The sequence below is a fragment of the Patella vulgata genome, chromosome 5 (genome assembly GCF_932274485.2).
Source record: "Patella vulgata chromosome 5, xgPatVulg1.2, whole genome shotgun sequence".
Classification (NCBI taxonomy): Eukaryota; Metazoa; Mollusca; class Gastropoda; family Patellidae; genus Patella; species Patella vulgata.
The window spans coordinates 3,481,454-3,493,019 of NC_065883.2; the positions used below are offsets into that span (position 1 = coordinate 3,481,454).

The 11,566-nt window shown below is 34.5% G+C and overlaps 1 protein-coding gene across 3 annotated transcripts in view; it reads left to right on the forward strand.

Moving 5' to 3' along the window:
• The window catches only part of LOC126822578 (double-stranded RNA-specific editase 1), a 101,515-nt gene extending 94,453 nt beyond the window's left edge, over positions 1-7,062 (forward strand). For all 3 annotated transcript variants that reach the window (XM_050551529.2, XM_050551528.2, XM_050551530.2), the window contains one exon: positions 159-7,062. In XM_050551529.2, coding sequence (XP_050407486.1) covers positions 159-688 — 530 coding nt within the window. In that variant the 3' untranslated portion in view covers positions 689-7,062. The remainder of the gene's footprint in view (positions 1-158) is intronic.
• Positions 7,063-11,566: the final 4,504 nt, after the last annotated feature.

The window sequence follows — 11,566 nt, forward strand, 5'->3', positions numbered from 1 at the left end:
TCATAGCGACCATCTTTCACTCAAAATGAAAAAAAAAAGATTAATGAATTACAATGTTTGTCTGAGTATTGGGTTGAGCAGCAGACCTCCTTTAGGTTAATTCCTCCATGTTTGAAATGCCACATTTCTAATATCCGCTATTTTTATTATCGTTTCAGGTTCCCTGGTCAGCCATTTTGTAAAGCCGATCTATCTGGATAGTATAATATTGGGTAGTTTGTATCATAGCGACCATCTTTCTCGCGCTGTCTACAGTCGTATCGGCACCATTACCAACCTCGACTTGCCTTTCCGTCTCAACAGACCTTTCCTGAGTGGCATCAGCAACCCGGAAAGTCGTTTACCGGGAAAGGCCCCAAGCTTCAGCATCAGCTGGTGTGTGGGAGACCCAGAATTAGAAGTCGTCAACGCAACGACCGGAAAAACAGAAAGTGTCGAACCCCCTAAAGTGTGCAAAGCTTCGCTATTCAAGCAGTTTCTTAAACTTTATGGAAAACTTCCGTCATATTATGTCCAGAGTGGAGATGCTCAAGCCAAATGTTATTCAGATGCGAAAAAAATGGTCACTGATTATCAGACGGCCAAAATGAACATGATTAAAGCATTCCAACAGGCGGGTCTCGGCGTCTGGGTTCAGAAACCGGATGAGCAGGATCAGTTCGAAGTGGACGTCGAAGAGCAGGTTTAATAGCTTTTAACGTCACCTGACACCCAAGACTACGGGATTAAAAATCGGTGAAAGATTTTCTCTAAAATTGCCTGCTCTCTTCTGGATTAACAGACTCGACGATTGTCGACATTTGTCGTTCTCATAAAACAAAAGATTTCATTGGTTGGTTCTGCGACTGTGATTTTTGATATCCAATCGAAAACTGTGTGATATTGGCATCCTGAATGAGCATTTTAATTTTGAGTTCATTATCGGTAGTCTATTACATCCAGGCATTCAACAGACAACTTACAGATTTGACCAAAGTTAGAAGTATATAATTGGTGTCATTTTAGTAATTAATCGGTAATTAGACATTTATATTGACTAGCGACGTTTCGGCAAATGTACTCTCATCTTTAACATCCTAGCAGACTAACAAGACTAAACCCTGGTCTAAAATATTTTCTCTTCTCCGGGAAATAACAGACGGCTGACATGTCCTGTTTCCCCAAAGTGACATGTCCAACATCGTCAAATTTCTACCCATGGTAGAATCGGTTGTCAGGCTAGTTCAGGAAGTCAAAATTCGCCAAGGATATATTGACCAATCAGGTGTTGGCGTATAATGTTTCTGTTGACTAATAACTGGTCCATGTGATCGCTTGGTGAATGACTGGTAAAACAAGCTTTTGGTGGTGTCCAGACTCTTTATACCTTGGCAGAGTTTGGGATCAGAAACAGACGTCATATTATAAATTTTCAACGCCTTCTGTCGTAAACTTCTAGGTTAGACATAGATAGAAATTGCCTATAGATCTCCGCTCCCAGCCGGACAATTGATTCTGTTGTCTGCCGTAAGTGGAGTCCTGACTCCTTCTTGCAATGGCAAGGGTTGTTGACATCAACAACTCTGTCGTCTGCTGTAGCTTCCATGTTTTACTTCGTTATCACTTGGTATATCTTTAACAAATGAAGAGTCCCGGGGCAGGACAATCTTAGTCACTTTTTCAACGAACCCCAGTTAATGGCGCCATCTGGTAGCAAATTGTTTAAGCTTTCTGTGGAACAATCAATTTCAGGTAAAAACGATCGGAGTCACATCGAACCAAGGCCCTGATGAAATGGCCTCCTGGACAAATACAAGTCCATCGTACCCTTTATTAACCCTAATTTGCCTGAAAAGTTGAAGTCAGTTGTACTGGTAATTATGATTCGTATTAAACATCATTTTGAAGTTGTAATAAAACCCATTCATTGTTCTGTTCTCGTCCAAAAGTCTGTTTTGCCGTTTAGCGAAAAGACAAAAATGTGACTTAGATCGTTCTTCCCCTGGACTCTTCAAATGACCTTGTGAAGTTTGTCAGAAATTTTCCTGTTTCCATTACTATTATATTATTATTATTATTATTATCTTCAATTTGTTTAATATCACATATCACAAAAGCCTGGATAATCACATGTCAAGTCTGTGAGCTAGAGATTGGATTATCAAGACTGATCGCCCATGAGAGCAGACAGATTTAAACAAGAGGAATAAACTGGATAGACTCATCGTTCTCATATTTTTATTAATTTACTCACAACAAAAATATCTGAGTGGCGGTTAATTAATTATGAAAGTTGATTCCCTCCTTTCACTTCACCCGGGTCAGAATCTTCAAATTTCTACATATGACGTTTTTTCTTTTTTTTTTTCATTTGCATTTCTCATTGTAAAAATGACTGGTAAACAAAAAGACTTGATAAAATTATGGTTTAGATCTAATTATTAAGGCCACGTGCAGATTTGGTCAAAGGTCACGAGGTGTAAACATGCTAACTCTAGCCCTGGTTGTGCGATAGCTTACTGGTAAAGCGCAGGACTGGCAACCTCGAGGCGAATGGGTGCTGTTATGGGTTTGACTCCTGTAAGGGTTAGGAAACATTAGACCTACGACCCGTGCTTTCTGTGGAGGGATCGGTAAGGACCCTCACCTACCGATAACCCTACCCCGAGACTTAGTCGTAGCAGTTACCCTAACCCTAACCCACAATCTCGTCAACAATCAGTGCCCCTAACCCTAATTACATCTTTGTGACCTTGATGAAATCTGCAGGTGACCTTAACATTTAGATCTAGCTGAATTCATGAGGATTGGATTAAAGAATGATGATTTTAAGTTTTTCATTTTAAAAATTAAATCCCGAACATGTTCGTACGTTTTTCATTTTAGACAAAAGTTGTTTTATGAATATTGTGTTGTGCCTGGCCTTCGTGACTTTATCTTTAACGACATTCAGCATGTCCTTTCTTCTTCTACAGTAATTACTTCATCATGATTCATGATACGAGACTTAATGTTAAAAAGGTTTCTGTTTACTTTGGTTGAAATACACACAACGCAGTTGTCATTTAAAGATACATTATGTAAGATTTAGATAAAGAGCTAGCCATTCTTGCTATAATAGTTCGAAAATAGATAATGGAAAATAATTTGAAAAATGTATTCAAATTACCTTATTCCGAGCGAAAATATTAGCCTTTGAAGGTTTGACATTATTAGCTTAAATCAAAATGGGGCTGACCTGTTCTAATCTATTTAATATCGGAGAAATCCGATGCCATCGAAAATTGATTATGGTCTGGATAGGTTAATTAATGTCTTATTAATAATTTAGATAACATTTCAGGCCTAAAGAAATACCTGCAATAGGCAGATTTAGCTCTTGCATAATGTATGTTTAACAGGCTAGGTGTTTAATCAAGTGAAAGGATTTTTTTTTTAAGGTTATATTTCTTTTATCATAAATATAGTTGAGATTGCTGTTTGACTGAATGTCGAATATTTTCATTGTAAATCATTAAATCAGACAAACAGTCATGAATTGTTGAAATTGAGAAATTACGACTTAACACACACACGCAATTTTTTATATTTTTTTTTTGTCTGGTCACAAAAAGGGTATGATAGTGATCATATAAATGTTTGAATTTGAGTCATGCTTTTTAATATTAAAATTTGAATGTTGTTTTGAAGATATTTTAAGAGATATTTTGATATTTGTTATTTAGTGTTTTATTATTACAACTAGTGAAATATGATATTTTAATTTGTCCATAACAAAAATAACACATGGTATATATGGATATAACTACCGGTAGTTCTCTGAACTTATGGGAGGGGTTGGATGGCCGAATGGTTAGCATGTGCGCGCGCTGTATCATAAAGTCTGTCATTGAGTCAACTGGTGTGGTTTCAACTCCCCGGTTGTACATGACAAGGAGTAGGGTCGCTTGTCCTACCTCGTGGTTTTTCTTCGGTTTTCTCCCAGTGCTAAAGAACCCTACACGCAAGCGAATGATTGAAATAAAATTGAACTATATGTTAGTCCCAAAATGACCTAGTTTGTGTCGACGAGTGGACGTTAAACTCCATTTCTCTCTCTCTCTCTCCCAGTTACATGGACAGATAGATTTTAATTCCGATCTTTTATGGGTGAAACAAGTCAGAATATTTATAAATTGTTTATATTATGAAAAGATTGATTTGATATTGTCCTTTATACCCCCTATCAGACCGGGGTGGCATCCTTACTGCACTGCTATGGCGACGGAAAATGGTCTCAGAGCACATCAAGATCGCCATAAGCAATGTAAAAGTGGGGTGAAAACTCCAGATATCGTGCTGTGATCTCCATGGTCGCCAATCATTTTTGAGTCACGGCGTTTGTTTTGAGGATGTTCAAAACTAATGCCAAGGTTCTGCGATCTGACCTGGAAAGCTGTGAAAACGCGACTTTTTTCAAGTTTGTAATTTTTTGGGACATTTTCTCGTATGCTCACGAGGCATAAATATCAGAGAAGTAGTTATATATACCTTGTGTTGTGCTTTTGTTGTGAATTTTATTTGACAACTGTGTAAAATATGTAAAAACTAATTCAACAAAATAAAGAGATATCACAATATCTATACAATATCTACCATAATAGGATAATAAATTCAGTATACTATGTAGTCTCTATCATCCAGAAAAATATTCTACGAATAATAGTCTGGATGGGTTGAGAATAATAAGTCATTGGCTAGATTATCCAGTCTTTTACATTTTCATGAACAAAGTCTAAGGGAGGTAACTAGTCCTAAAAGATGTCGAATAGCCATTTCAGAAAATCCATTTGCATTGCCAGTTCACTATCCAACACTCTTAATAAATTTTATTGTAAAATTTCTCACTTCATGGGCCATCTATGTTTTCTTAATAAATCTTAATTCGTTGTCACGATTCATCTTTGTTTATAAAAATGCATGAATTATGGGATTTATTTCGGAAAGGGGCACAACTCTTACTTGACTTGTCCAAAGATACTGGATAATCAACCACATTAAAAAAACAAACTCCTGGTCACGCATGGGCAATTGGACTTTTCGTCAAATATTGACAATGGTCCCAGACCCTCCGCAAGTGGAAGACTAGGAGGTTCTGGGTGACCGAGACTATATACACCACCAAAAAGACCAGTTTCTTAATGGATGTTTGACCACGATCGAAGTCAAAAACTAGTTTGTCAGAAATTGTATGAATCATGCTTCAGATTCTCTGGTTAAACTGCCATCAAGAATCACGATGAAATTAGTATTCATACAAATATTACAATTCTAATAACTTTTTAAACATTATTTTATCTGATTTTTTTATGATCAAAATGGATAGATTTCATCAATTATTTTGTCTCCTATGAAATATTTACTTATATTAATTCCATGCAATCAACTAATATTTAAAAATAAACAAATAATTGAAGATTTGCATAAAGAAATCAAAAAATGCTTTAAAAATGGAACAAAAATTGACCCTTTCTGTTTGAATGAAAAGTTAGAACAGCATTTTTATTTTTTTTTATAAACAATATTTTTTTCAGATTTGTCGCCTATTTTGGACTCAAGGCATAGCCTATTGTGGACCCCTGTCCCTAGCATTTAAATAATAACCTAAAATATTTGAATAGGAAAATATATTGAATTGAAAGATTCATTTGAAGAGATTCCAGACATTCAAAAATTCCAATTGAATCAAATAATGACATAGGGTTTGAATCACAATGCAGAATAGTCCAATGGTAAAATCAACATTTAATGTTAGCGTTCATTGTCTTAATGCCTCATTTTTGTCATAAAACTTCTAAAGTTGATCCATTTTAACATTTTATTCATACATTTAGATTTAAAATCAGCATTAGGACTTTTTGCTCATTTCTGATATTTTAACTATATTTTTTGTTGGTTGATTTTTGTGGGTGTTTTTCTTCTTAGGCTTGTATATTGTAGATAGTAAATATGGAAAAGTAATTTTACTACCAGGTAAATATTATTAGGCTTTTTACCTGCGGGAGAATCAGATCAGACACATTAAAGTAATTTTAAAGATGCAGTATGCAAGATTTCAATCTGATTAAAGGGACAATACCACTCTTGTTGTAACTGAATAATATGGCCCAATCTTTATTCTGATCAACAAATTGTACTATTTTACAATATTCCAATTAATTGATGATACAAATTTCATCTTAACACACCTAATTTAAAAATTGGACAAATTCAACTAAATGATTTGAAAAGCCTGACATAAAGCTTTTCAAATGTGACTTGGATTTAAAACTATTTTTGAACCCTCTGGACAAGTAAAATAGGATTTAATGGATAATTTACACAACAGGTAGGACACTAACACATCTAGTACTTAGAATAAGGCTATTTTTTATTTTCTGGAGCTGTAAAGCCAGCAAGAGTGTTATTGTCCCTTTAAAACACAGATCCCATTTCGTTTTGTTTTTTATAGTTCATATAGTTTATAGTTTAAATTTCGTTATAATTGTCTTTACTACACTAGGATCTGGAAGAGTTGTTATATAACTCGCGTTCTGGATGATGCGAAGGATTAGCCAATGAAATGGTTTGTTACGGCGAGTTTTTGCTGTGAGGTGCAAGGAACTTTGGGTAAACCACAAGAAACGTCAACGCTGATTGATTAATCAATGTCTGACGTCATAGGGTCAAAAGCCGCTCGTATGACCTCTGATGCAACCTTCCACTACCACCTGTCAGATGTTCATGTAGTGTAGGCCATCAAAAGTATAAAAAACGAAACGAAATATAGATCTGTATTATAATCAGATTGGTAAGATTTAGAAAAAAGGGCTGGTCGTTCTTGCTATGTAGTTCAAAAATAGATAATGAAAAATGAACATATTGAAAATTTCAGTCAAATTACTTTATTCTTAGCAAAGTTATGAATAATTGAAGTTTTGACAGAAAATACACTAAATTGGCCGATTGCCAGTTCATATTCTCAATTTTTTGCCCCTTTATTTTTTCTTATTTCACGTTGTATAGATAGATTATCCAGTCACAATAAAGCCTTATTACCATCTTTGTTTGCCTTGATTTATTTTTACCTGTGGGTCACAGTAGTCGAGGGGTAAGCGCATTGGACTCTTAACTAGGGGAGAGAGAGAAATGGGGTTTAATGCCCATTTGACACAATACAGGTCATTCTGGGACTAACATATGATTCAATGTTTCCAACCATCGGGTGACATGATAAGAAGTAGAGTTCTCCTGTCTTTACCCTAACCTAGAGTTTTCTCCAGGGTCCACCAGTTTCCTGCCACTCTAAGAAAATCATTACAACCTCATTTCTCTCTCTCTGTCACATGGCAGAAGTGTAAACTTGGGCCATTGACTCAAACTCGAGGGGAAGACCAACGATTTTCAACAAGGTTTCCATACATCTGAAATATATATTGATGAATAATCCCCTAGGGAAACATAAGCAAAAACGTTTTTGTAAGTGAGAAATTAATTTTTATTAAAACTTTATAGAAACCACGTAGAAAATCGTTGGTCTTCTCCTTTAAGTCATATGAAATACGTATCGCGACTCCATTGTTCTTTAGGTTTTGAGTAAACAAGACTGGCAAAAATGAATTGCTGACTCATTTATTGACCAGGCGATTTGAATGAGACTTGGGCTTTGTGAAGACTTGAGGAGAAAGAGAGAAATGGGGTTTAACATCCACATGACCAGTATAGTTTTATTAATATCACTAAAAATCTCATTATAGTATAACTAAAGTTCATGCTTACCTCCCCTTGATCATGACACAGGTTAATTGTGTTATTGTTATCGATCAATTTATGATTACTTCCCCTGGATCAGTACACAGGTCAATCATACAGAGAGAGAAATGGGGTTTAACGCCTACTCGACACAATAAGGTCATTTGGGGACTAACATATGGTTCAATCTTATTTCAATAATTCGCTTGTGCGCAGAGGGGTCTTTAACAGTGGGAAGAGCCGATAGGACCCGGTGAAAACCCACGAGGTTGGACAGGCGACCCTACACCTTGTCATGTACAACCAGGGAATCGAAACCCCGTCAGTTGACTCAATGACAGACCTTATGATAGAACATGCATGCGCTAACCATTTGGCCATCCAACCCCGCTCAATCAATATAACAAAGAGCCCAACATTGTATTTTAATCAGATTGCAAAATCATGAAAGAGAGAGAGAGAAATGGGGTTTAACATCCACTCGACACAAACTAGGTCATTTCGGGACCAACACATGGTTCAATTTTTATTTCAATAATTCGCTTTCGCGTAGGGGTCTTTAGCAGTGGGAGGACCCGGAGAAAACCCACGAGGTTTGACAGGCGAGCAAAATCATGAATATTCAACAATTAATGCCATGGAAATTGAGAGAACGAGCCAATATAAATGCAGTACATTTGTGCGAGTATCATGAAAATCGGGAAAATTAATAATAAATACTTGTATATGAAATCAATAAATAAATAAATTATAGATGATAACTCCCTTAATATGAATTTCATTCCAAGTAGGGCGATATATAATACTGAAGTAGTCTGTTTTAATGAGAGAGAGAGAGAGAGTGAAGGGGGGGGAGAGAGAGATGTAATTAAAGGTCCACTCCAGACAAACTAGGTCATTTCAGAACTAACATATGGTTCAATTTTATTTCAATAATTCACTTGCGTTTAGGGGTCTTTAGCAGTGGGAGGAAACCGGAGGGCCAGAGAAAACTCACGAGGTTGGACAGGCGACCCTACTCCTTGTCATGTACAACCGAGCAATTGAAACCACGCTAGTTGACTCAATGACAGACCTTGTGATCTAATGTGCACACATTAAACCATTCAGCCACCCAACTTCCCTGCGTTTTAATGAAATGAAATAAAATGGGGTTTAACATCCTACTTTTCAGCGCCAACTGGTTTAATGATGGCAAGTTGTTTTAATTTAGAAATAATGCATTTTGTTGCAGATTTAGCTTCCAATTTCAAATCTTGGCTATCACTTAAGTTAACTATGGTTAACATGCGCAAGGCAGGGTATGCTTGTTATTTCCAACACCCAATACCAATTCGCTCACACAGCTTTACAGCAAAAGGGAATGGAGGAGGGATTGAATGGGCTAACATGTGCACTTTAGATCGGCAGGTCTGTCATTGTGTCAAGTAGTGTAGTTACAATGTCAAGCTAGGTTTTTACCTGTCCATCCCAAAATGACCTCATTTGTGGCAAGTGGATGTTAAACCCCATTTATCTCTCTCTCCCTACTTTAAAGATATGTGGTGGGGGTGGAGAATGGCCGAATGGTTAGTGCGTAGGTGCTGTTTCATGAGGTTTGTCATTGAGTCAACTGGCGTGGTTTCGATTCCCTGGAAGGCTCGCCCGTACAACCTCATGGGTTTTCTCCGGGTCCTCCAGTTTCCTCCCACTGTTAAAGACCCCTACGCGCAAGTGGACGTTTAACCCCATTCGTCTTTCTCTCTCTTAAAGATATGTAATATACATGTACATGTAGACACAAATATATAACGATATTTTTTTAAAGCGAAACATGTTTGAAAGACATAGTAGGCCTACATAGAAAACATTGAAAAAATACTTCATTATACACAAATATTCATAGAGACAAATTGAAAACCCTTCTTCTTTCAAATGGGCAAGGTTTCCCTTGTCATTGGGCAGGACGGAGAGAGTCTGGTAAGACACAGAGTTTAGCCATTCAGATGGGACGAAAAACCGAGGTCTTTGCACACGTTGGCATGCACGTAAAAAAAGAGAGTAGACTGTCGCATTGCTGAATGTGCAATACATTGCATGGCATATACACGTCGACATTAGCTGGGATGGTTTAATAAGAAACTCTTAGGGGGTGCTAGATTGTCAGTCCGTAACGTCCCCCAATTTACAGAATTGCAATCAAGTGATACAGAATTTAGTCCTGTCACAGTTCTGCCAGTCCCGACAGCTGAGGTGGTGTGAGTAGAATCGTGATGTATTTTAAGTAACAAAAATGTTTCAACAGCCATGATTGATTGAGATATTTTTGTATGCAGTTGGCACATGCGTTGTACCCCGAAATTCTCCTTTTCACTCGATTGACACTATTTTCGGAATTGAGAGAATTTAATTCCGGGACGTTCATTCGTGTATCTCCTTAGTATAAATGCACAACAAATATTGCCATAATATTGGGAGTATAAATAAAGGGAAAAACATGTTTCCATGGAAATGTCAATAGAGTTAAATATTATAATTACTGGTTGAGAACAAATTCTTTCGGGAATTTTCGACCCAGTAACTTCAACTTTAACAAACTGTTTAAGGAATGTATAAAAACTACCATTAATATCTCGTTGAATTATGTAACAGAATTACAATGATTATATGATATATACAATATTTAACAGAATAAGGATATATTATGATATCCAACATAATTGCCATAATTATAATATATTCAACAAATAACATAATTTCATTAATTATAATATATTCAACATTTAACATAATTATGTTAATTTTAAAATAACATATTTGATATTTAACATAATTGCATTATTTAAAAGAATTTGGATATATTATGATATTGAATACAATTACCATATTCAATATTTAACATAATTTGAATATAATATATTAAATATTTAACAAAATTATGTTAATTTTATTATAATATATTAAATATTCAACAGAATTATGTTATAATATATTCAATATTCAACAGAATTATTCAATATTCAACAGAATTATTCAATATTCAACAGAATTTCATTAATTATATTATAATATACATGTATTCAATATTCAACAGAATTTCATTAATTATAATATAATATGTTTAATATTTCACAGAATTAGGATATATTCAATATTTAACAAATTATGTTAATTATATTCTAATATATTCAATATTTAACAGAATTAGGATATATTCAATATTTAACATAATTCTAATATATTCAATATTTAACATAATTAGGACACACTCTGATACATCTATGTACAATCTACAAAATATGAAAATATATCTAAAAAAATAAAATACTCTATAAAATATATATTGAAATACCTTTGCACCTGTTAAAGATTTGTTATACATACATTGCTTATCACATGAGAAAAATTTCATAAATTATTTGTGCGTTAATAATAATATCAATATTGAAATACCTTTGCACCTGTTAAAGATTTGTTATAGATACATTGCTTATCACATGAGAAAAATTTCATAAATTATTTGTGCGTTAATAATACATGTAATATCAATAATGTTAATATTATCAATGATAATATCAATAATATTAAAAAGTATAATATTAATAATATTAATAAGATAAATGATAATATCAATAATATTAATAAGTATAATGATAATATCAATAATATTAATAAGGTAATTGATAATATCAATAATATTAATAAGATAAATGATAATATCAATAATATTAATACGTTTAATGATATTATCAATAATATTAATAAGATAAATGATAATATCAATAATATCAATAAGATAAATGATAATATCAATAATATCAATAAGATAAATGCGGAC